Source organism: Salvelinus namaycush, chromosome 8, assembly GCF_016432855.1.
Source record: "Salvelinus namaycush isolate Seneca chromosome 8, SaNama_1.0, whole genome shotgun sequence".
In the NCBI taxonomy this organism is placed as follows: domain Eukaryota; kingdom Metazoa; phylum Chordata; class Actinopteri; order Salmoniformes; family Salmonidae; genus Salvelinus; species Salvelinus namaycush.
In genome coordinates, this window is record NC_052314.1 from 66,194,490 (window position 1) to 66,222,283 (window position 27,794).

Here is a 27,794-nt window from a genome sequence, read left to right on the forward strand (position 1 = left end):
TCTCTCTCTGCCTCCCTCTCTCTCTCTCTTTCTGCCTCTCTCTCAGCCTCTCTCTCTCTCTCTCGCTCTCCTTCTTCCTCTCTCTCTCTCTCTCTCTGCCTCTCTCTCGCTCTCCTTCTTCCTCTCTCTCTTTCTTCTGTCTCAGAGACAATAAATGTGGTAATGTGAGGCTAGTGTTTCGGGTCCCTCTGTTTCTGTCCTCCTCTTATCTGCTCTCTCCACATCCCTCCCTCTCTCTGTTCATTTTTTCACACTCCATATCCTTCTCTCTTTATCCCACACCAGGGGCTCAGCCACAGCCTAACACCACACACTAATACCAGTGAGCTCTCAAAGCATTTAACACAATCTGTGTGTGTATGTGGTTGTGTGTGCGTGTGTGTTAAGTTACTATCATTCAGCTCTCTGTGGCTGAAGACTAACATAGACAGTAACACTCACTACTCGAACCATGTAATGTAACATTGAGTGTATGTATCTCTCTCTAGTGTAGAACCATTCTGACCACTATGGTGTCTAAAGGGTTGATGATGATGTCATGTAATTATTGTCTAAAGGGTTGATGATGATGTCATGTTATTATAGTCTAAAGGGTTGATGATGATGTCATGTTATTATATGTACTTAACTCTCTATTCTCTAGTACTTCTCTACACTTATTAATCATATGTCCACTTCCATCAGGATGATATGAGCTCCATTTGTCTCTTTGTCCTTGTCATCACACACACACACACACACACACACACACACACACACACACACACACACACACACACACACACACACACACACACACACACACACACAAACACACAAAGAATTAGTCAGTCTGAGCTCCACATGTATTTTTAGGTAAAGGAAATGAAACATGTACTTCCTGCTTCCTTCATATTGTGAGGCAGTACTATATATAATATGTTAGGACAGGGTTTTAGTGCTTCACCGTGTCATGTCCAGTGGATGAATGAACACGTCGCTCTGTGCTCGACTAGAATTCCTGGGCGATTGTCTCCTTGTCCGAAGTGATCATGTCAGCGTGATCATTTCGTCAGTCTGGGGAGCTCAGAGGTGTTCTCTGAGCCATGGCCAGCTGTCTCTGTGTGTGTGTGTGTGTGTGTGTGTGTGTGTGTGTGTGTGTGTGTGTGTGTGTGTGTGTGTGTGTGTGTGTGTGTGTGTGTGTGTGTGTGTGTGTGTGTGTGTGTGTGTGTGTGTTCATGCTGTACTCTCTCTCTGAATACCCTACTGAGACCCTTTCTCTGTTGCTTTGGTTTCGTTTCTATAAAGACATTTTCCTTGTTAACTAACCCTCTTAATTCAAAGGGCTTTATTGACATGGGATATTTTCCAAAGCAAGTGAAATAAATAATAAACAAAAGTGAAATAAACAATAAAAATTAACAGTAAACATTATACTCACAAAAGTTCCAAAAGAATAAAGACATTTCAAATGTCATATTATTTACATATACAGTGTTGTAACGATGGGCAAATAGTTAAAGTACAAAAGGGGAAAAAAATAAACATAAAAATGGGTTGTATTTACAATGGTGTTTGTTCTTCACTGGTTGACCTTTTCTTGTGGCAACAGGACACAAATCTTGCTGCTGTGATGGCACACTGTGGAGTTTCACCCAGTAGATATGGGAGTTTATCAAAATCGGATTTGTTTTCAAATTCTTTGTGGGTCTGTGTAATCTGAGGGAAATATGTGTCATTCATTTGGCAGGAGGTTAGGAAGTGCAGCTCAGTTTCCATCTCATTTTGTGGGCAGTGTGCACACATAGCCTGTCTTCTCTTGAGAGCCAGGTCTGCCTACATCAGCCTTTCTCAATAGCATGGATATGCTCACTGAATCTGTACATAGTCAAAGCTTTCCTTTTGGGTCAGTCACAGTGGTCAGGTTTTCTGCCACTGTGTACACTCTGTTTAGGGCCGAATAGCTTTCTAGTTTGCTTTGTGTTTTTGTTAATTCTTTCCAATGTGTCAAGTAATTATCTTTTTGTTTTCTCATGATTTGGTTGGGTCTAAATGTGTTCCTCTCCTCTCTCCTCACTCTCTCTCTCCCTACTGTTCTCTAAATTTTCCTCTCTCTCTCCTCTCGCCTTCTCCCGCCATCTCTCCTCCTCTCTCTCTCTCTCGCCTCCTCCCTCCATCTTTCTCTCTCTCTCTCTCACACACTCTCTCTCTCTCCCATCTCCTCTCTCGCCTTCCCCCTCTCTCTCTCTCTCTCTCTCTCTCTCTCTCTCTCTCTCTCTTTCTCTTTCTCTTTCTCTTTCTTTCTTTCTCTCTCTCTCTCTCTCTTCTCTTTCTCTTTCTCTTTCTCTTTCTCTCTCTCTCTCTCTCTCTCTCTCTCTTCTCTTTCTCTTTCTCTCTCTCTCTCTCTTTCTCTTTCTCTCTCTCTATAGCTCCAGAGGAGTTTATGTCTCTGGCTGAGATGGAGGATGCCTTGTTGAGGAACCTGTTTAGAGGGTATCAGAAATGGGTCCGACCTGTTCTGCACGCTAACGACACCATCACAGTACGCTTCGGACTCAAGATCTCACAGCTGGTGGACGTGGTGAGAACTCACACGCCTTACTGTCCCCTGGGAGATGAATACTCTGAACAGTCACATTCCATCACCTCATCCTCACAAATCAGACAGAGAGAGAGATGGAGGGAGAGTGGAGGAAGGAGGGATGGAGGGAGGGTGGGAGGAAGGAAGGGAGGGAGGGAGGGGCAGAAGATGTTGGAGGAAATGTTACTGTCCTACTGTGTTATAATGGTCCTGATCTGTCCTACTGTGTTATAATGGTCCTGATCTGTCCTACTGTGTTATAATGGTCCTGATCTGTCCTACTGTGTTACCATGGTCCTGATCTGTCCTACTGTGTTACCATGGTCCTGATCTGTCCTACTGTCTTACCATGGTCCTGATCTGTCTTACCATGGTCCTGATCTGTCCTACTGTCTTACCATTGTCCTGATCTTTCCTACTGTCTTACCATGGTCCTGATCTCTCCTACTGTCTTACCATGATCCTGATCTGTCCTACTGTCTTACCATGGTCCTGATCTGTCCAACTGTCTTACCATGGTCCTGATCTGTCCTACTGTCTTACCATGGTCCTGATCTCTCCTACTGTCTTACCATGATCCTGATCTGTCCTACTGTCTTACCATGATCCTGATCTGTCCAACTGTCTTACCATGTTCCTGATCTGTCCTACTGTCTTACCATGGTCCTGATCTGTCCAACTGTCTTACCATGGTCCTGATCTGTCTTACCATGGTCCTGATCTGTCCTACTGTCTTACCGTGGTCCTGATCTGTCTTACCATGATCCTGATCTGTCCTACTGTCTTACCATGGTCCTGATCTGTCCTACTGTCTTACCGTGGTCCTGATCTGTCTTACCATGATCCTGATCCTTCCTACTGTCTTACCATGGTCCTGATCTGTCCTACTGTCTTACCATGGTCCTGATCTGTCCTACTGTCTTACCGTGGTCCTGATCTGTCCTACTGTCTTACCATGGTCCTGATCTGTACTACTGTCTTACCATGGTCCTGATCTGTACTACTGTCTTACCATGGTCCTGATCTGTCCTACTGTGTTACCATGGTCCTGATCTGTCCTACTGTCTTACCATGGTCCTGATCTGTACTACTGTGTTACCATGGTCCTGATCTGTCCTACTGTGTTACCATGGTCCTGATCTGTCCTACTGTCTTACCATGGTCCTGATCTGTCCTACTGTGTTACCATGGTCCTGATCTGTCCTACTGTCTTACCATGGTCCTGATCTGTCCTACTGTGTTACCATGGTCCTGATCTGTCCTACTGTCTTACCATGGTCCTGATCTGTCCTACTGTCTTACCATTATCCTGATCTGTCCTACTGTCTTACCATGGTCCTGATCTGTCCTACTGTGTTACCATGGTCCTGATCGGTCCTACTGTGTTACGGTACATTTCAGCATTATGGACATCTCTGCCATCTTCCTATACCCTCTCTCTCTTTCCTCGTTTCTCTGTCTGGTGGAGTTGGTTACTGGAGGTTTCTTGAGAAGAGGGGAAGACAGGAGGAGGACAGGAAGAGAGGTAAAAGGAAGGAGGAGGGGAAATGAGAGAAAGGTGGTTAATTTGACAGCAAGGGAAAATACAGGGAGGAGAGGAGGAGAGTGGAGCGAGGGTTATCCTAGAAGGAGGGAGGAGTAAAGGATAGGAGAAAATATGGTTACTCTGAGAGGAAGGAGTGAGGAAAGGGGGGAGAGAAGAAGAGAGAGGAGGTAGAGGAGGTTTTAAAGTGTCCTCTCTCTCACCCTCTTGCTCTCTCTCTTTCTCTCTCTCTATGTCTCTAATGGGACCATTGGGCCGAGAGGAGCTAGATAGCATCCATTATTTACACTGACCTCCAGACACACACACAAATGAGCACGCACACACAGACACACACAGACACACACACAAGACCACTCTCTCTCTCTAAATTGTTCTCTGTCCCTGTCTCTAACATCACAAACACACAACTCTGTGAACCACATTTGTTCCTAGTCCTTGTGAGTCAGTCACACACTCCTCTCTCACGTTCCTGTAATGACTACATACTGCCACCTTGTGGTCATTTAACCAAAATGCACCAATCTGCCTAAAATCCACCTTTGACCATTGATTCAGTCAGGTAGACATTCAGTCATTCTGCCCCACTGCCTTTCTGGGACACAGAGAAACCATGACATGTGTGCCATGGATTTTCACTCCAGTCTAATTTGACTGACATCCTTCCAAACTTCTTCAACTTCTAATCATGCATTCTGTCTTTCATCAGAAACTTTGCTTTTAGTAATGCAGACATTGTTCATAATGCATATTCCTTCTCTGCTCTTCTTGTTCTGACAGGATGAGAAGAATCAGCTGATGACTACTAATGTCTGGTTATGGCAGGTAAGGACCAATCAGCTGATGACTACTAATGTAAGGCTATGACAGGTAAGGACCAATCAGCTGATGACTACTAATGTCTGGCTATGACAGGTAAGGACCAATCAGCTGATGACTACTAATGTCTGGCTATGACAGGTAAGGACCAATCAGCTGATGACTACTAATGTCTGGCTATGACAGGTAAGGACCAATCAGCTCATGACTACTAATGTCTGGCTATGGCAGGTAAGGACCAATCAGCTGATGACTACTAATGTAAGGCTATGACAGGTAAGGACCAATCAGCTGATGACTACTTATGTAAGGCTATGGCACGTAAGGACCAATCAGCTGATGACTGTAGTTTGTTATCATGTTATTTTATATTGTTATGTTGTAATGTAATGGTATATTGTTATGATATAATGTTATGTTATATTGTTATGTTATAATGTAATGGTATATTGTTATGTTATATTATTATTTTATAATGTTATAATGTAATGGTATATTGTTATGTTATAATGTTATGTTATAATGTAATGGTATATTGTTATGTTATAATGTAATGGTAAATTGTTATGTTATAATGTTATGTTGTAATGTAATGGTATATTGTTATGTTATGTTATAATGTAATGGTATATTGTTATGTTATAATGTTATGTTATTATGTTATGTTATTATATAATGGTATGTTATGTTATAATGTAATAGTATATTGTTACGTTATAATGTTATGTTGTAATGTTATGTTATAATGTAATGGTATAATGTTATGGTATATTGTTATGTTATAATGTTATGTTGTAATGTAATGGTATGTTATGTTATAATGTAATGGTATATTGTTATGTTATAATGTTATGTTGTAATGTTATGTTATTATGTAATGGTATATTGTTATGTTATAATGTTATGTTATAATGTTATGTTATAATGTAATGGTATATTGTTATGTTATAATGTTATGTTGTAATGTAATGGTATGTTATGTTATAATGTAATGGTATATTGTTATGTTATAATGTAATGGTATATTGTTATGTTATAATGTTATGTTGTAATGTTATGTTATAATGTAATGGTATATTGTTATGTTATAATGTAATGGTATATTGTTATGTTATAATGTTATGTTGTAATGTTATGTTATAATGTTATGTTATAATGTTATGTTATAATGTAATGGTATAATGTTATGTTATAATGTTATGTTGTAATGTTATGTTGTAATGTTATGTTATAATGTAATGGTATAATGTTATGTTATAATGTTATGTTATAATGTTATGTTATAATGTAATGGTATATTGTTATGTTATAATGTTATGTTATAATGTTATGTTGTAATGTTATGTTATAATGTAATGGTATATTGTTATGGTATAATGTTATGTTGTAATGTTATGTTATAATGTAATGGTATAATGTTATGTTATAATGTTATGTTGTAATGTTATGTTATAATGTAATGGTATATTGTTATGTTATAATGTTCTATGTTCTGTAGGAGTGGGTCGATGTGAAGCTCCAGTGGAACCCAGATGAGTATGGAGGAATCACCTCTATCAGAGTTCCCTCTGAAACAATATGGCTGCCAGACATCGTCCTCTATGAGAAGTGAGTGCACACTACTTCCTACTTCCTGCTTCCTATGGGCTCAGCTCTGTGTTTTCAGACTTTCTTTGATACTTTATTGTCCCTGAAAAATCAATGAATGCTTTCTTAGAACCTGCTTTACAGTTTAGACTCTTGTAAGACAACTCTTTACTCTAATTGATAACATAGTGTATAACATAGTACTTCTGACTACTTTTCTTCCTCTTCACTTCATTAATCTTAGCAGGGTTAGCATGGAGGTCTATTATAATCATTTATGTTAGCAGGGTTAGCATGGAGGTCTATTATAATCATTTATGTTAGCAGGGTTAGCATGGAGGTCTATTATAATAATTTATGTTAGCAGGGTTAGCATGGAGGTCTATTATAATAATTTATGTTAGCAGGGTTAGCATGGAGGTCTATTATAATCATTTATGTTAGCAGGGTTAGCATGGAGGTCTATTATAATCATTTATGTTAGCAGGGTTAGCATGGAGGTCTATTATAATCATTTATGTTAGCAGGGTTAGCATGGAGGTCTATTATAATCATTTATGTTAGCAGGGTTAGCATAGAGGTGTATTATAATCATTTATGTTAGCAGGGTTAGCATGGAGGTCTATTATAATCATTTATGTTAGCAGGGTTAGCATGGAGGTCTATTATAATAATTTATGTTAGCAGGGTTAGCATGGAGGTCTATTATAATAATTCATGTTAGCAGGATTAGCATGGAGGTCTATTATAATCATTCATGTTAGCAGGATTAGCATGGAGGTCTATTATAATCATTCATGTTAGCAGGGTTAGCATGGAGGTCTATTATAATCATTCATGTTAGCAGGGTTAGCATGGAGGTCTATTATAATCATTCATGTTAGCAGGGTTAGCATGAAGGTCTATTATAATCATTCATGTTAGCAGGATTAGCATGGAGGTATATTATAATCTAGTATCGTTTTAGGAAAACCAGCACTAACACGCAGCATCCTGAAAAGTTCAGCTGGTTCTTTTCAATAAGCTCATCGTCTTTTGTTCTGTGCTTTAAAATGTGTCTAATGAACACGACTCACCAACTAACTTCCCCTTCCTTCCTTCCTTCCTTCCTTCCTTCCTTCCTTCCTTCCTTCCTTCCTTCCTTCCTTCCTTCCTTCCTTCCTTCCTTCCTTCCTTCCTTCCTCCCTCCCATCCCTCTCCTCACCCCTCCCTACCTCCCTCACTTCCTCTCCTCACCTCTCCTCACCCCTCCCATCCCATCCCTCCCTCCCTCCCTCCCTCCCTCCCTCCCTCCCTCTCCTCACACCTCCCCTCCCTCCCTCTCTCTCCTCACACCTCCCCTTCCTCCCTCTCCTCACACCTCTCCTCTCCTCAACCCTCCCTCGCTCTCCTCACCCCTCCCTCCCTCCCTCCCTCTCCTCACCCCCCCCTCCCTCCCTCTCCTCACCCCCCCTCAGTGCTGACGGGCGTTTCGAGGGCTCTCTGATGACCAAAGCCATCGTGAGGTCAGACGGGACAATCAGGTGGACCCCTCCGGCCAGCTACAAGTCTTCATGCACCATGGACGTCACCTTCTTTCCCTTCGACAGGTGGGACTGACCGCTGGACACACACACACACGAACGCTCACACGCACACACCATACACACATGAACACATACGAGCTCACACACACATAAACACTAACATGGAAGCACACACACACACACACACACACACACACACACACACTAATCAACCAATCAATCCAGCAGTCCTACCTGTCGGACGGGAAGAAGGTGACATCCATGATTATCTCTGTTTTACTATATCACTTTATCCATGATTATCTCTGTTTTACTATATCACTTTATCCATGATTATCTCTGTTTTACTGTATCACTTTATCACTATCATTTATAAGATTTGTTGTGTCACTTCTTCTCCTTTATCACTCACTCGCCCCTTCCCCTTGGTTGGCTGGTTGGCTGGTTGATTGGTTGATTGGTTGATTGGTTGATTGGTTGATTGGTTGATTGGTTGATGATTGGTCGATTGGTAGATTTGTCGATTTGTCGATTGGTTGATTGAGATGTGACTGGTGTATATTTGCGGTCAGCTGTTTAAAAAAAACATTTAAAAAAAGATATATAACTTATTTGTTACTTTACAATATAAATACTTTAAAATAAAATCAATTTAACAACACAGACAGAACTGAAGACATCACAGAAATATTTTTTCCCCTCCCCAATACAGACAGAACTGCAGACACCACAGACAGAATGTTTTCACCTGCCCAACACAGACAGAACTGCAGTCACCACAGACAGAATGTTTTCCCCTCCCCAACACAGACAGAACTGCAGTCACCACAGACAGAATGTTTTCCCCTCCCCAACACAGACAGAACTGCAGTCACCACAGACAGAATGTTTTCCCCTCCCCAACACAGACAGAACTGCAGTCACCACAGACAGAATGTTTTCCCTTCCCCAATACAGACAGAACTGCAGTCACCACAGACAGAATGTTTTCCCCTCCCCAATACAGACAGAACTGCAGTCACCACAGACAGAATGTTTTCCCCTCCCCAACACAGACAGATCTGCAGTCACCACAGACAGAATGTTTTCCCCTCCCCAATACAGACAGAACTGCAGTCACCACAGACAGAATGTTTTCCCCTCCCCAATACAGACAGAACTGCAGTCACCACAGACAGAATGTTTCCCCCTCCCCAATACAGACAGAACTGCAGTCACCACAGACATAATGTTTTCCCCTCCCCAATACAGACAGAACTGCAGTCACCACAGACAGAATGTTTTCCCCTCCCCGATACAGACAGAACTGCAGTCACCACAGACAGAATGTTTTCCCCTCCCCGATACAGACAGAACTGCAGTCACCACAGACAGAATGTTTTCCCCTCCCCGATACAGATAGAACTGCAGTCACCACAGACAGAATGTTTTCCCCTCCCCGATACAGACATAACTGCAGTCACCACAGACAGAATGTTTTCCCCTCCCCAATACAGACAGAACTGCAGTCACCACAGACAGAATGTTTTCCCCTCCCCAATACAGACAGAACTGCAGTCACCACAGACAGAATGTTTTCCCCTCTCCAACACAGACAGAACTGCAGTCACCACAGACAGAATGTTTTCCCCTCCCCAATACAGACAGAACTGCAGTCACCACAGACAGAATGTTTTCCCCTCCCCGACACAGACAGAACTGCATTCACCACAGACATAATGTTTTCCCCTCCCCTCCCCAATACAGACAGAACTGCAGTCACCACAGACAGAATGTTTTCCACTCCCAATACAGACAGAACTGCAGTCACCACAGACAGAATGTTTTCCCCTCCCCAATACAGACAGAACTGCAGTCACCACAGACAGAATGTTTTCCCCTCCCCAACACAGACAGAACTGCAGTCACCACAGACAGAATGTTTTCCCCTCCCCATACAGACAGAACTGCAGTCACCACAGACAGAATGTTTTCCCCTCCCCAACACAGACAGAACTGCAGTCACCACAGACAGAATGTTTTCCCCTCCCCAACACAGACAGAACTGCAGTCACCACAGACAGAATGTTTTCCCCTCCCCATACAGACAGAACTGCAGTCACCACAGACAGAATGTTTTCCCCTCCCCATACAGACAGAACTGCAGTCACCACAGACAGAATGTTTTCCCCTCCCCATACAGACAGAACTGCAGTCACCACAGACAGAATGTTTTCCCCTCCCCATACAGACAGAACTGCAGTCACCACAGACAGAATGTTTTCCCCTCCCCAACACAGACAGAACTGCAGTCACCACAGACAGAATGTTTTCCCCTCCCCATACAGACAGAACTGCAGTCACCACAGACAGAATGTTTTCCCCTCCCCAACACAGACAGAACTGCAGTCACCACAGACAGAATGTTTTCCCCTCCCCAACACAGACAGAACTGCAGTCACCACAGACAGAATGTTTTCCCCTCCCCATACAGACAGAACTGCAGTCACCACAGACAGAATGTTTTCCCCTCCCCAACACAGACAGAACTGCTCCATGAAGTTTGGCTCGTGGACCTACGACGGCAACATGGTGGACCTGGTCCTTGTCGACCACTACGTCGACCGTAAGGACTTCTTCGACAACGGTGTGTAGGAAAAACTCTCTTGAAGTAAAATGTCTTGCTACTCCAAAAGCTTCAGAAGTCAAGCAACAAGTTAATTGTTCTCACTACAATAATATCTCCCGGTATACAGTGTATAGAGGGAAACGTAAGGCGGTTTCGTTACCAGTTAATACATGTCGGTTAGAGACGCCATTTCTACAAGAAACAGCAGGGTGGTGGTAACTAACCCGGTTTGTCAGTCTCTTCCCACCACAGTTAATGAAGACGTTAATCAGTATGACAGTGTCCTGTCTCTCTATGTCCAATGTGAATGTGGTCCAGTCACCCATTATCCAACAACATTAAAGATAACCTGCAATCACTGATCCAATTCCCTTACAGGTGAATGGGAGATCCTCAACGCCACCGGCGCCAAGGGCAGCCGGCGGGACGGTATCTACTGGTACCCCTTCGTTACCTACTCCTTCATCCTCAAGAGGCTTCCCTTGTTCTACACACTCTTCCTCATCATCCCCTGTCTCGGTCTGTCCTTCCTGACCGTGTTGGTGTTCTACCTCCCGTCTGATGAAGGAGAGAAGCTGTCTCTGTCCACGTCGGTCCTGGTGTCTCTCACCGTGTTCCTCCTCGTCATAGAAGAGATTATACCTTCCTCCTCCAAGGTCAGTGGAGGTCGCTGGGGACTGTCTGTCTGTGGAACGCTCTTCTATCACATTTTCAGACGTTTTAAACTACTTTGCCAAGCCGAGCTGTACTACAGGGTCGGCCATTGTTGTTGGTGCCGTACTGGAAATGACCATGTGACAAGAGAAAGGCAGTCCAGTACGGTTCAGGTTGGCCCTATAGTGGGAGTCAGTTATTGGTGTACTCTTTAGAGATGTGATATCATGAACATGTTATTTATGTATTTATCACCAAGGTGATCCCTCTGATTGGAGAGTACCTCCTCTTCATCATGATCTTCGTCACCTTCTCCATCATCGTCACGGTGTTTGTCATCAACGTCCACCACCGCTCCTCAGCCACCTACCACCCCATGGCCCCCTGGGTAAAAAACCTCTTCCTCCAGAGGCTACCCAGACTGCTTTGCATGAGGGGACACACTGACAGGTACACACACACACCTACACACACACCTTCTCTTTTTTCCAGTTGATTACCAATAATTGATTGCATTGATCTTTTATGATTCAATTCAATAACAAATGAATAAAATCTGATTTTAGAAGATAAGATGAAAATATATTGAGGGAATATAACAACTGTAGATCAACCCTGATGTAAATACATAAAGAAGAATAACTAGATATGGTTGATATATGTTTTATGATTCTCTTTCATTTAATGGAAAGAAAGAAAGAAAGAAAGAGAATTCCTGAATAATGAAAATTGTGATTGTAGTAATTATTTATAACTGGTGTAATTTCTAGGTACCACTACCCAGACATTGAGCTGCGTAGCCCAGAGCTGAAGCCCCGCGGAGGTCCAGGGAGGAGGGGGGCGTCGGGCCAGGGCCAAGCCCAGCAGAGAGGCCCTGTCGGGGGGAAGGAGGATGAGAACCATGCCTGGTTGGCCATGCTGGAGAAAGCCACCAGCTCAGTACGGTACATCAGCCGTCACATCAAGAAGGAACACTTTATCAGAGAGGTGGGGGTGTGTCTGTGTGACTGTCTGTCTCTATATCTTTGAGTTTTCAGATGAGAAAAACATGTCTTGTTGTTGAGATCATTCTCTTTCTTTCTCCCCCTCCCTCCAACCCTCTCTCTCTCACACACTCTCTCTCACGCTCTCTCTCTCTCACTCTCTCTTCCTCTTTTTCTCTCTCTCTTCCTCCTCCTCTTCCTCTCTCACTCCCCCCCTCTCTCCCTCTCCCTCCTCCCTCCTCCCTCCTCGCTCCTCCCTCCCTCCAACCCCCTCTCTCTCTCTCTCTCTCTCTTCCTCTTTCTCTCTCTCTCTCTCTCTCTCTCTCTTCCTCCTCTCTCTTCCTCTCTCACTCCCCCCTCTCTCCCTCTCCCTCCTCCCTCCTCCCTCCCTCCAACCCCCTCTCTCTCTCACACTTTCTCTCTCTCTCTTCCTCTCTCTCTCCCCCCTCTCTCCCCCCCTCTCTCTGTCTCTCTCTCTGTCTCTCTCTCTCTCTCTCTCTCTCTCTATCTCCCCCCTCTCTCTCTCTCTCTCTTTCTCTCCCCCCCCTCCCTCTCCCTCCAGGTGGTGCAGGACTGGAAGTTTGTGGCTCAGGTGTTGGACAGGATCTTATTGTGGGTGTTCCTCACTGTCTCCATACTGGGTACCATCCTCATCTTCACTCCAGCCATCACGTTGTACCTGACAACCCCCCCCTTCAACACATAGACCCTAACCCCTACCCCCTACATCCTACAACATATAATCACTAGACCCTAACCCCTACACCCTACAACACACAATCACTAGACCCTAACCCCTACACCCTACAACACACAATCACTAGACCCTAACCCCTACACCCTACCCCCTACACCCTACAACACATAATCAGTAGACCCTAACCCCTACACCCTACAACACACAATCACTAGACCCTAACCCCTACACCCTACCCCCTACACCCTACAACACATAATCAGTAGACCCTAACCCCTACACCCTACCCCTACACCCTACAACACACAATCACTAGACCCTAACCCCTACACCCTACCCCCTACACCCTACAACACATAATCACTAGACCCTAACCCCTACACCCTACCCCCTACACCCTACAACACACAATCAGTAGACCCTAACCCCTACACCCTACAACACACAATCACTAGACCCTAACCCCTACACCCTACCCCCTACACCCTACAACACACAATCAGTAGACCCTAACCCCTACACCCTACAACACACAATCACTAGACCCTAACCCCTACACCCTAACCCCTACACCCTACAACACACAATCACTAGACCCTAACCCCTACACCCTAACCCCTACACCCTACAACACACAATCACTAGACCCTAACCCCTACACCCTAACCCCTACACCCTACAACACACAATCACTAGACCCTAACCCCTACACCCTAACCCCTACACCCTACAACACATAATCAGTAGACCCTAACCCCTACACCAGGGCTGTCGGTCCTGGAGGCCCAAACACTTCTGGTTTTCATCCTCTCCTTCTAATAAGGGACTAGTTCAGACCTGGGACACCAGGTGAGTGCAACTGACTGGAATTGAACAGCCCTGCTCTACAGGGCTCTACTCCCTAACCCAGTGTTTCCCAATCCTGGTTCTAGGGACCCAGAAGGGTGCACATTGTGGATTTTGCCCCAGCACCAACACACCTGATTCCACTAATCAGGTTTGTAGTGTGTTGGTGCCAGTAGTATAAAGTACTTAGGTCAAAATAATGGTTGGTGCTGGTGCCAGTACCAGGATCAGGAAACACTGCCCTAACCCCTACATCCTACACCCTACATCCTAACCCCTACATCCTACACCCTACATCCTAACCCCTACATCCTACACCCTACATCCTAACCCCTACATCCTACACCCTACATCCTAACCCCTACATCCTACACCCTACATCCTAACCCCTACATCCTACACCCTACATCCTAACCCCTACATCCTACACCCTACATCCTAACCCCTACATCCTACACCCTACATCCTAACCCCTACATCCTACCATCCTCATCTCTTCAGATGTACCTTAGTGCCAGACATTGAAGATCCTGACCAAGTCCCCGACCACTGCTCTCAACACCTGCTAAGTACCTCACAGCCCCCATCCCCAAGACCTCCAAACCATTTGCAACGGAGTTGGAATCACTACCTCTTCTATAGCGTGATTGGCTACGACGCTGGGGGTCAAGAGGGGGGTCATGTGTATTTACGAGGCAGAGGATCCCTGGTTGGTTGGAGCCCAGGGACATGGGAGGAAGCTATACTGTGACGCGTGTTACACAACTCCAGGCTTTACCCCAACTCTAGCCCCAGTCACCAACCCCTAACCCCTGACCCCTGACCCTAAAGGTCACACTCCAAATGTTCCTTTGGAAGAATCTAAGTCTATCGCGACCTCTTCACCCTTGAAGCCATAACCCCTAACCCCTAACCTCTAACCCCTAACCCCTAACCCCTATACTTGCAAGTGGAATTCAACTTCCTTGTCCTAAAATACACCACGTAATGTAATTATGACTACTGTACATCATCACTGATAGCCTGGATACCAGTCTGTTTGTGCTAACGTTCCACTCTGCGTCATGTCATGTTTGGCACATGACATCGAGTAGACGGAGTGGAATGTTAGCACAAAACAGATCTGGGTTTCAGGATACATTACTAAAGGACGTCACCTCCAAACTGTACAACACATAGTCACTTGTTTACGTAACTATATACAATGTAGCCTGAGTGCCAGTCTGTTTGTGCCATCACTCTAAATCCTCCTCACCCATAGTCATGCCAATTGGCTAGCCTGGTCCTAGATCTGTTTGTGCCATGAATCCAACTCAAGGAGTAGCACAAACAGATCTGGGACCAGGCTACATATTGGCTTGCAGTGACGGTAGTGGAGTTGTCAAGAGCACAAACAGATCTGGGACCAGCCTAACTATAACATGCACCTGTTGTTTAAACCCTTGGATTCAAGCCAAACACTTTGGTTTACAACTCAAAACTCCAAGCACTGTGACGCACATGTACATAGGACTATAAGCAATAACCAAGACACTGATATCTTATACCACATCTCTATGTCATTATTTGACTATATTTATGTCGGTTCACATTAGAAATGTACAAAGTCACCTGCCTGCTAAATGTTCTTACTCTTTCCTGTCGTCAGTCAGCACATACCAACGACACATTCGGGATTCTTCCTATGCACACACACACACACACACACACACACACACACACACACACACACACACACACACACACACACACACACACACACACACACACACACACACACACACACATTCTCTAACTCTCTTTCACATGTTGCAACTTGTTGTGTAATATTGTATTGGAAATAAACCTGGTCAATGTAAGGGTCTCATGTGTTTAACTAAATCCTATTAAACAACACAATGGCTGATCAACTATTTGATTGTAATGTTCCTTTCTCACCACAAGATGGCCACAGTTATCACGTTTTCATATTATGACCAGGAGAGGGGAGCAAAGACAAAGGTAAGGAGTCTGTCCATTTATCGCTTAGTAAAGTTGGGACAGACAGTGGCACATTACTATGGTGTCTTTTTCTATGGTGTCTATTTCTATGATGGCTATTTCTATGATGGCTATTTCTATGTCTATTTCTATGATGGCTATTTCTATGATGGCTATTTCGTTTATGTCTATTTCTATGATGGCTATTTCTATGATGGCTATTTCAATGATGGCTATTTCTATGATGTCTATTTCAATGATGGCTATTTCTATGATGGCTATTTCTATGATGGCTATTTCTATGATGCCTATTTCTATGATGTCTATTTCTATGATGTCTATTTCTATGATGTCTATTTCTATGGTGTCTATTTCTATGGTGCCTATTTCTATGATGCCTATTTCTATGATGGCTATTTCTATGATGTCTATTTCTATGATGCCTATTTCTATTATGCCTATTTCTATGATGTCTATTTCTATGATGGCTATTTCTATGATGGCTATTTCTATGGTGTCTATTTCTATGATGCCTATTTCTATGATGGCTATTTCTATGATGCCTATTTCTATGGTGTCTATTTCTATGATGCCTATTTCTATGATGTCTATTTCTATGATGGCTATTTCTATGATGTCTATTTCTATGATGTCTATTTCTATGATCTCTATTTCTATGATGTCTATTTCTATGATGTCTATTTCTATGATGGCTATTTCTATGATGGCTATTCCAATAGTGTCTTATCTGTATTCCTATTTCCATGAGTCATTGATCACCTTTTGGTCATAATATTTACACTGAGATGTTAGTTTGGGGGAATGTTTTACTTTTACAATACTATCTTCCGCATATTGAATGATTTGGGACTAACTGATCATTTGAAGTGTGTCGTGTTAATATGATAGAAGGAGGGACGGACTCCATCTTGTCTCTATCCCCCTGTCTCCTGTATCTGAGTAGTCTGACATCAACCTACTGTTTAATGTTCCATGCTGGAGATCTGAGTCAGGGAGACAGGTGTGTGTGTGTGTGTGTGTGTGTGTGTGTGTGTGTGTGTGTGTGTGTGTGTGTGTGTGTGTGTGTGTGTGTGTGTGTGTGTGTGTGTGTGTGTGTGTGTGTGTGTGTGTGTGTGTGTGTGTGTGTGTGTGTGTGTGTTGTTATTCTTTAGCAGCACCTCTAGATATTCCTAGCTGTCAACCCCTCTTCCATAATTACGCGGCAGCCGCCTCAGTCTTTCCAACAGAACTCATTGATATTTCATAAACCACCTCTCTACAACACTGTTCTACATAACTAGGCCTGGAGAAGGAATATACATATGACAGTGAGTCTGTTGTTTCAGGCTGGGATGTAGTTTGTTGCGTGTCACCCACAGTAACAATCCACCTGTGGTAAAGAATCATGATCTGATATAGGAAGATATGCAGACCGAGACAGTCTGTCTACCTGTCTGTCTGCCTTTCTGTCTGCCTGTCTGATTGACTGCCTGCCTGTCTGTCTGCCTCTCTGTCTGTCTGCCTGACTGTCTGTCTGTCTTTCTGTCGCTCTGTTTTTACTGTCTGTCTGTAGCACACACACACACGCGGGTACACACACACCTTGTCACTGCTATAGACATGTTTATGACTGTCTGTGTTTCAGAGAGAGAGGGATTCTGAGCGAGCAGGTGTGGGTGGCAGCAGAGAAGTGATACTATTAGATGGTCCAGAAAGGCTGTCTTCAGGGTGAACAAGGTCAGTCTCATTTCAGTGTCACTGTCTGCAGTCTGCATGGCTGCTGTGGTGACCTCTCCAAGAGGTCTTTTCCAGGGCTTGAAAAATACATTTCTTTCTTCCATTCCTCTATTTTGCCTTTTGTGTGGATTGTGTGAAGTCTTTCGAGGTCCTGAAAAAGTCATTTATTTATTTTGCAATCATTTATACTGTATTTCACATAACATTGATCCTATTGAGAACATTTTTATTTTGAAGGGAGGCCTGCGCTGTCCAGATATTGTAGGGAATTCCCTTATTTTCCCTGATTGAACTCTTGTTTTAGGAGATCTTGAAATCTAAATGAAAGGCATGTCATTAACCATCCAGGCCACTCCTTAGAAGATGTCCCTACTTCTACAATAACATCCAGACAATCCACGTCAAGAAGAAGGTAGGCTGTACTGCGATAATGTACCGATCTGCTGACCTAACGGGGACAAAGTTCAAGAGGACGCGGCCGGGTATACAAGTCCTAATAATGAGCCAACTCATCAAGTACTGTAAGTCCTCTCCTCTCAAATCTCTCCTTAAACTCTTCAGTTCAGTCCCAAATGCAACCTTATTTGCTATAGTGCCTGGTCAAATGAAGTGCATTACATAGGGATTAGGGTGCAATATGGGATGTAGCCTCCGTCGGCCTAGCCGAGGGGGCGCTGATGTGATGCTAGCTGATGGCGAGCCGCTTGTACATGCAGGGTGAGACCAGACAGAACTGAAGCAGTGCACTTTTTACAGGCAGAGGAGAGACGAGGATGAACGCACCGCTGATGGTGAGAGACATTTGTGCAATACTTGTGGATGTAGACTGAGACAAGAGAAAGAAAGGGAAGATGGAGAGGAAGGGAGGGAGACAGGGGGAGAGAGAGGGGGGAGGGAGAGTGAGTGAGAGAGAGGGGGAGAGGGAGTGAGAGGAGGGAGAGAGAGAGGAAGGGAGAGAGAGAGCGAGGAGGATAGAAGAGAGAGAGAGAGAGAGAGCGAGAGAGAGAGAGAGAGGGGGGGAGGGAGAGGGGGAGGGAGAGGGAGGGAGAGAGAGGGGGAGGGAGAGAGAGGGGGAGGGAGAGAGGGAGGGAGAGGGAGAGATGGGGAGAGGGAGAGATGGGGAGAGGGAGAGAGGGGGAGAGGGAGAGATGGGGAGAGGGAGAGAGGGGGAGAGGGAGAGGGAGAGCGAGGAGGAGAGAAAGGGAGAGAGAGAGAGAGAGAGAGAGAGAGAGAGAGAGAGAGAGAGAGAGAGAGAGAGAGAGAGAGAGAGAGAGAGAGAGAGAGAGAGAGAGAGAGAGAGAGAGAGAGAGAGAGAGAGAGAGAGGGAGAGAGAGAGAGAGAGGGAGAGGGAGAGATAGAAAGGTAGATATAAGGAATGGAGAGATGGTGAATATGGAATTGAGGGGAAGAGTTTTTAAAGACAGAGGGAGAAACCCAGTGTGCAAAAACTGGTTGAATCAATGTTGTTTTCATATGTTTGTTCCTGTTCCCAAGAAAACAAGGGTAACTGAACTAAATGAGTATCGCCCGTAGCACTCACTTCTGTCATCATGAAGTGCTTTGAGAGACTAGTTAAGGATCATATCACCTCCACCTTACCTGACATCCTAGACCCCCTTCAATTTGCTTACCGCCCCAATAGATCCACAGACGATACAATCGCACTACGTCAGAATGCTGTTGATGGACTATAGCTCAGCCTTCAACACATATTACCCTCCAAGCTCATCTGAACCGCGCCCTGTGCAACTGGGTCCTGGACTTTCTGACGGGCCGCCCCAAGGTGGTGAAGGTAGGAAACAACACCTCCACTTCTCTAAACCTCAACACTGGGTCCTGGACTTTCTGACGGGCCGCCCCAAGGTGGTGAAGGTAGGAAACAACACCTCCACTTCTCTAAACCTCAACACTGGGTCCTGGACTTTCTGACGGGCCGCCCCAAGGTGGTGAAGGTAGGAAACAACACCTCCACTTCGCTAAACCTCAACACTGGGTCCTGGACTTTCTGACGGGCCGCCCCAAGGTGGTGAAGGTAGGAAACAACACCTCCACTTCTCTAAACCTCAACACTGGGTCCTGGACTTTCTGACGGGCCGCCCCAAGGTGGTGAAGGTAGGAAACAACACCTCCACTTCGCTAAACCTCAACACTGGGTCCTCACAAGGGTGCGTGCTCAGCCCCCTCCTGTACTCTCTGTTTACCCATGACTGTGTGGCCATGCACGCCTCCAACTCAATCATCAAGTTTGCAGACGACACAACAGTAGTAGGCCTGATTACCAACAATGACGAGACAGCCTACAGGGAGGAGGTAAGGGCCCTGGCGGAGTGAAGGAAAATAACCTCTCTATCAACAACACGAGGGAGCTGATCGTGGACTTCAGGAAATAGCAGAGGGAGCACCCCCATATCCACATCAATGGGGCCGCAGTGGAGAAGGTGGAAAGCTTAAAGTTCCTCGGCGTACACATCGCTGACAATCTGAAATGGTCCACCCACATAGACAGTGTGGTGAAGAAGGTGCAACAGTTCCTCTTCAACATCAGGAGGCTGAAGAAATTTGACTTGGCCCCTAAGACCCTCACAAACGTTTACAGATGCACAATTGAGAGCACGACAACCGCAGGGCTCTCCAGAGGGTGACGCGGTCTGCCCAACGCATCACCAGGGGGACACTGCCTGCCCTCCAGGACACCTACAGCACCCGATGTCACAGGAAGGCCAAAAAGATCATCAAAGACATCAACAACCTGAGCCACGGCCTGTTCCCTGTGCTTTCATCCAGAAGGAGAGGTCAGTACAGGTGCATCAAAGCTGGGACCGAGAGACTGAAAAACAGCCTCTTGATCAAGGCCATCAGACTATACAACCATCACTAGCCGGCTACCAGCCAGTTACTCAACCCTGCACCTTAGAGGCTGCTGCCCTGTATACATAGACATGGAATCACTGGTCACTTTAATAATGTTTACATACTGCTTTACTAATATGTATACACTGTAGTCTATTCTACTTTATAAACTGGGTGGTTTGAACACTGAATACTGATTGGCTGACAGCCGTTGTATATCAGACCGTATACCACGGGTATGACAAAACATTTGTTTTTCCTGCTATAATTACTTTGGTAACCAGTTTATAATAGCAATAAGGCACCTTGGGGGTTTGTGGTACATGGCTAATATACCACGGCTAAGGACTGTGTCCAGACACTCCGCTTTGCGTCATGGCTACGAACAGCCCTTAGCCGTGGTATATTGGCCATATACCACATCCTCCCGGGCCTTATTGCTTAAGCATTTTAGTGAATGCCACACCGACATTGCTTGTCCTAATATTTATATATTTCTTAATTCCATTCTTTTACTTTTCGATTTCTGTATGTTGTGAATTGTTAGATACCGCTGCACTGTTGGAGCTAGGAACACAAACATTTCGCTACACCTGCATTAACATCTGCTAAAAATGTGTACGTGACCAATAAAATACAATTTTATTTGATTTCACCTAAGAAATTAAATGTGATGATGTTAAATTAACGTGGAAAACTGATTGGATTTGCAAAAATTCTTCAAAGTAAGGGAGTTTCGTATTTTTTTCACCCAACGTAGAGCCTAAATGCAATGACATGGTGACTGTTTGGCTGTTGTATTGTTTGTATAGCGTTGTATTTTATATTTGTGCGACTGTCCTTGTCACTGTATCAGTGTTTTGTTACTTGTCATGTTTTGTGTTTTTATGTGGACCCCAGGAAGAGTACTGTAGCTGCTGCTTCTGCTAACGCTCATGGGGATTCAAATCAACCAATGAACAAAGCACCCCTGTTGTTGTGACCTATGGGCGCGTTCCTGGCACAAGCCATATTTGTAAACGGCTAGATTGGCATTTTAAGTATTAGTTAACCACATCATATGTTATAGCAATCTGTCAGTTGATGACACAGTGATGACGTGGCACTGGTTGACGCGTGCAACGTTTGAGCAGCGGAACGCGACCGATTTACCAAGAGGGCACACTGGCATGCACTGGCACAGCTGGTTGTGTCGTCCAGTATCAGCTGACTGGAGAACGGTGCTTGTAGGCTTTCCAGTCCACCGTGATCGCAAACGAGGTGAATTGCCTGACCTGTGGAGCAAATGTTTAACCCCGCGTCCGGAGGTCCTTACTAATGAATACACAGTGAAAGGGATAGAATGAGAAAAGGCAACGACAGAGAGAGAATCATTTGTGCATCTGCGTTTGAGTTTAGTGAAGTTGTGACAGTTTACAAACGCTAAATGGATTTCCACTTTCATTGCACTCTCTAACAACGTATGCGAGAGAGCGAGAGAGAGAGAGAGAGACACAGAGAGAGAGAGAGAGAGGGTGCGCGCCAAAGGTACATCCAGCGTCTGTCAGAAGAGTCGCAGCGTCCTCCTCGAGCAGAAGTTTGATCTCTGCGCGCAGAAGAAGGATTCTAATTCCACAAGTACGATGCGTCATCGGAAGTGTTTTGGATATGTATGTACTGCTGTTTACCTGTGGACGGTGTTCTGCTTTAAAGGTAAGTAGGCACATGTATATATTTAGCATATTTTACGCTGAAAGAAACAACTGTCAGTGCATAGAAGTGTTTTGAGAGATTCAAATTAAACACCCATCGGTATCGTGATGTTTACATCAATAACTGGTAATGCCATTTGCCTATGCCATTTTTGCACTATAAAATAAATACATAAACCAAATGAATAGGATACTTGTAGATTATTTAATTGTATGGTAATACTTTTAAGGGAAATAAAATAATGGAACGTAATGAAAAAAAAGTGGGAAAACAATGGTATTGACATGATCCAGAGATGTATCCCGAATTGCGAAACATGTAGAAGTGAGTAACACAGATGTTATGATCATGAAGGCTATCCATCTCACGACCTGTCCATTTAGAGCTGTCAAATCCTTCCTCGTTGGTGTGTGTGTATGTGTGTAACTCCGGCACCCTGACCTCCTTAATACTCCGGTAACATCTGTTGTGTGTGTCTGAAGAAGCTGGGGCGGCGAGGCACAGGCACGCGCTAAAACCAATATCCCCGGGAGGGAGCAATATCCTATATCTCAGCCAGAGCACGATCATCTGGGAGGACTGGAATGAGGAATCCACGCCAATAGGTCCGGGATCGAGAGAGGGCGATGAAACGTTCAACATTATTTTATGCTTAGACCATCGGCTACATTTCGTTTTTCATGTAGGCCTTTTAATTGATCCATTTGGGTTCATTCGATTTATTTTTGATTTATTTTACACTCCCTTCCCTACCTAGGCTGGGTCATTCCCAAAATGTGCCCTATTCCCTCTCTGGTCTAAAGTAGTGTACTACATAGGGAAAAGGGCTATGGTCTAAAGTAGTGCACTATATAGGGAATAGGGCTCTGGTCTAAAGTAGTGCACTATATAGGGAATAGGGCTCTGGTCTAAAGTAGTGCACTATATAGGGAATAGGGCTCTGGTCTAAAGTAGTGCACTATATAGGGAATATGGTGCCATTTGGGACACATTAGGCACCTGAAAATGTTCTACCCCCAAAACATAATACTGATGAACAGTTAATCAAATGACTACCAGGACTATTTGCACTGACTCTCCTTCCACTGGTTCTATGCACACTCACACATACTGACACTCCAACACTCACACATACACACACACTACATAAGCTCACACACACACTACATAAGCTCACACACACACACACACACAGAAAACACACACACACACACACAAAACACATGCATACATATTGACTCCTCACACACACACACACACACACACACACACACACACACACACACACACACACACACACACACACACACACACACACACACACACACACACACACACACACACACACACACTACATATTGCCTCCACACACACACACACACACACACACACACACACACACACACACACACACACACACACACACACACACTTTACTCTGCTTAAACCTGTCCTGATTGCCTAGTCCCTTCCACCCTTGTACATATTTGATCACACGTGCGGAACACAACAAGTGTAGGCTTTACCGTGAAATGCTTACGAACCAGCCCTTTGCCTACACACACACACACACACAGCCAAAGACAACACCACGTCTAGCAAAAGCAGTCTATTGTCAATCATCAATACGGCTGTAGAGTTGAGGATTCCCTCCATGAACCTGTGATTACCAGTGGACTCTGAGAGTTGAGGATTCCCTCCATGAACCTGTGATTACCAGTGGACTCTGAGAGTTGAGGATTCCCTCCATGAACCTGTGATTACCAGTGGACTCTGAGAGTTGAGGATTCCCTCCATGAACCTGTGATTACCAGTGGACTCTGAGAGTTGAGGATTCCCTCCATGAACCTGTGATTACCAGTGGACTCTGAGAGTTGAGGATTCCCTCCATGAACCTGTGATTACCAGTGGACTCTGAGAGTTGAGGATTCCCTCCATGAACCTGTGATAGCCAGTGGACTCTAACAGTTGAGGATTCCCTCCATGAACCTGTGATAGCCAGTGGACTCTGAGAGTTGAAGATTCCATGAACCTGTGATAGCCAGTGGACTCTGAGAGTTGAGGATTCCATGAACCGGTGATAGCCAGTGGACTCTGAGAGTTGAGGATTCCCTCCATGAACCTGTGATAGCCAGTGGACTCTGAGAGTTGAGGATTCCCTCCATGAACCTGTGATAGCCAGTGGACTCTGAGAGTTGAGGATTCCCTCCATGAACCTGTGATAGCCAGTGGACTCTGAGAGTTGAGGATTCCATGAACCGGTGATAGCCAGTGGACTCTGAGAGTTGAGGATTTGAGGGATTGTGTCTTGCTGGTTTAGTATGTTGTACCTCACCTTAGCCTTTTGAACCAACCTCCGTCCGTCATACACAGGTATCACCATTAAGGTGTCCGATCATCATTATGTCTACTGTGAGACGGATATGAACGTTTTTAAAATCACCTCCAATCTCTCTCAAGGTTATGACTGACTGACAACTGACTGGCCCTCAATTACACATTTTCTGGGGTCTGAAATCAAAAGTTTGTCGAACGATTTTGTACTTTGGAAGTACGATTCAAAATGAGTATTTCCTGCTTTCTGTTGTGAAGATTGTGTAATATCAATTAGAGGAATGTTGTCAGCCTTAATCTTCAGTAAATTATAAATATTGACACCATGTATTTTATCAGTAAATGATCAATATTGACATGTATTTTAGATGGAATCAGGCAGAAGGTTTGGATTGTTACATTTGTTTTATTTTGTCAATAAAACGTTTTTAGTTGAAATACAGCAGCTAAATCTATTGATCTTCTTAATGTTTGTGACCCCACCCCCTTGTTATTGGTTCTTCTTAATGTTTGTGACCCCACCCCCTTGTTATTGGTTCTTCTTAATGTTTGTGACCACACCCCCTTGTTATTGGTTGTTCTTAATGTTTGTGACCCCACCCCCTTGTTATTGGTTCTTCTTAATGTTTGTGACCACACCCCCTTGTTATTGGTTCTTCTTAATGTTTGTGACCCCACCCCCTTGTTATTGGTTGTTCTTAATGTTTGTGACCACACCCCCTTGTCATTGGTTCTTCTTAATGTTTGTGACCACACCCTCTTGTTATTGGTTCTTCTTAATGTTTGTGACCACACCCCCTTGTTATTGGTTCTTCTTAATGTTTGTGACCACACCCTCTTGTTATTGGTTGTTCTTAATGTTTGTGACCCCACCCCCTTGTTATTGGTTCTTCTTAATGTTTGTGACCACACCCCCTTGTTATTGGTTCTTCTTAATGTTTGTGACCCCACCCCCTTGTTATTGGTTCTTCTTAATGTTTGTGACCCCACCCTCTTGTTATTGGTTGTTCTTAATGTTTGTGACCACACCCCCTTGTTATTGGTTCTTCTTAATGTTTGTGACCACACCCCCTTGTTATTGGTTGTTCTTAATGTTTGTGACCCCACCCCCTTGTTATTGGTTGTTCTTAATGTTTGTGACCACACCCCCTTGTTATTGGTTGTTCTTAATGTTTGTGACCTCACCCCTTGTTATTGGTTGTTCTTAATGTTTGTGACCACACCCCCTTGTTATTGGTTCTTCTTAATGTTTGTGACCCCACCCCCTTGTTATTGGTTGTTCTTAATGTTTGTGACCCCACCCCCTTGTTATTGGTTGTTCTTAATGTTTGTGACCACACCCCCTTGTTATTGGTTGTTCTTAATGTTTGTGACCACACCCCCTTGTTATTGGTTCTTCTTAATGTTTGTGACCACACCCCCTTGTTATTGGTTCTTCTTAATGTTTGTGACCCCACCCTCTTGTTATTGGTTCTTCTTAATGTTTGTGACCACACCCCCTTGTTATTGGTTCTTCTTAATGTTTGTGACCCCACCCCCTTGTTATTGGTTCTTCTTAATGTTTGTGACCCCACCCTCTTGTTATTGGTTGTTCTTAATGTTTGTGACCCCACCCCCTTGTTATTGGTTCTTCTTAATGTTTGTGACCCCACCCTCTTGTTATTGGTTGTTCTTAATGTTTGTGACCACACCCCCTTGTTATTGGTTCTTCTTAATGTTTGTGACCCCACCCCCTTGTTATTGGTTCTTCTTAATGTTTGTGACCCCACCCTCTTGTTATTGGTTGTTCTTAATGTTTGTGACCACACCCCCTTGTTATTGGTTCTTCTTAATGTTTGTGACCCCACCCCCTTGTTATTGGTTCTTCTTAATGTTTGTGACCCCACCCTCTTGTTATTGGTTGTTCTTAATGTTTGTGACCACACCCCCTTGTTATTGGTTCTTCTTAATGTTTGTGACCACACCCCCTTGTTATTGGTTGTTCTTAATGTTTGTGACCCCACCCCCTTGTTATTGGTTGTTCTTAATGTTTGTGACCACACCCCCTTGTTATTGGTTGTTCTTAATGTTTGTGACCTCACCCCCTTGTTATTGGTTCTTCTTAATGTTTGTGACCACACCCCCTTGTTATTGGTTGTTCTTAATGTTTGTGACCACACCCCCTTGTTATTGGTTGTTCTTAATGTTTGTGACCACACCCCCTTGTTATTGGTTCTTCTTAATGTTTGTGACCACACCCCCTTGTTATTGGTTCTTCTTAATGTTTGTGACCCCACCCCTTGTTATTGGTTCTTCTTAATGTTTGTGACCACACCCCCTTGTTATTGGTTGTTCTTAATGTTTGTGACCACACCCCCTTGTTATTGATCTTCTTAATGTTTGTGACCACACCCCCTTGTTATTGGTTCTTCTTAATGTTTGTGACCACACCCCCTTGTTATTGGTTCTTCTTAATGTTTGTGACCACACCCCCTTGTTATTGGTTGTTCTTAATGTTTGTGACCACACCCCCTTGTTATTGGTTGTTCTTAATGTTTGTGACCACACCCCCTTGTTATTGATCTTCTTAATGTTTGTGACCACACCCCCTTGTTATTGGTTGTTCTTAATGTTTGTGACCCCACCCCCTTGTTATTGGTTCTTCTTAATGTTTGTGACCACACCCCCTTGTTATTGGTTGTTCTTAATGTTTGTGACCACACCCCCTTGTTATTGGTTGTTCTTAATGTTTGTGACCCCACCCTCTTGTTATTGGTTCTTCTTAATGTTTGTGACCCCACCCCCTTGTCATTGGTTCTTCTTAATGTTTGTGACCACACCCCCTTGTTATTGGTTGTTCTTAATGTTTGTGACCACACCCCCTTGTTATTGGTTGTTCTTAATGTTTGTGACCACACCCCCTTGTTATTGGTTGTTCTTAATGTTTGTGACCACACCCCCTTGTTATTGGTTCTTCTTAATGTTTGTGACCACACCCCCTTGTTATTGGTTCTTCTTAATGTTTGTGACCACACCCCCTTGTCATTGGTTCTTCTTAATGTTTGTGACCCCACCCCCTTGTTATTGGTTGTTTTTAATGTTTGTGACCCCACCCCCTTGTTATTGGTTGTTCTTAATGTTTGTGACCCCACCCCCTTGTTATTGGTTCTTCTTAATGTTTGTGACCCCACCCCCTTGTTATTGGTTGTTCTTAATGTTTGTGACCACACCCCCTTGTTATTGGTTCTTCTTAATGTTTGTGACCACACCCCCTTGTCATTGGTTCTTCTTAATGTTTGTGACCACACCCTCTTGTTATTGGTTCTTCTTAATGTTTGTGACCACACCCCCTTGTTATTGGTTCTTCTTAATGTTTGTGACCCCACCCCCTTGTTATTG

The 27,794-nt window shown here is 44.2% G+C and overlaps 1 protein-coding gene across 1 annotated transcript; it reads left to right on the forward strand.

Moving 5' to 3' along the window:
• Window positions 1-2,058: 2,058 nt before the first annotated feature.
• Window positions 2,059-12,986, forward strand: LOC120052252 (neuronal acetylcholine receptor subunit non-alpha-3-like; the record flags this gene model as incomplete). The annotated part of the gene is made up of 10 exons (XM_038999071.1): window positions 2,059-2,113; window positions 2,409-2,560; window positions 4,884-4,928; window positions 6,421-6,530; window positions 7,967-8,098; window positions 10,558-10,661; window positions 11,022-11,299; window positions 11,557-11,747; window positions 12,068-12,284; window positions 12,843-12,986. Coding segments are annotated over 10 exons (1,428 nt in total), but the record flags the coding sequence as incomplete, so codon positions are not given.
• Between the last annotated feature and the right edge of the window lie 14,808 nt (window positions 12,987-27,794).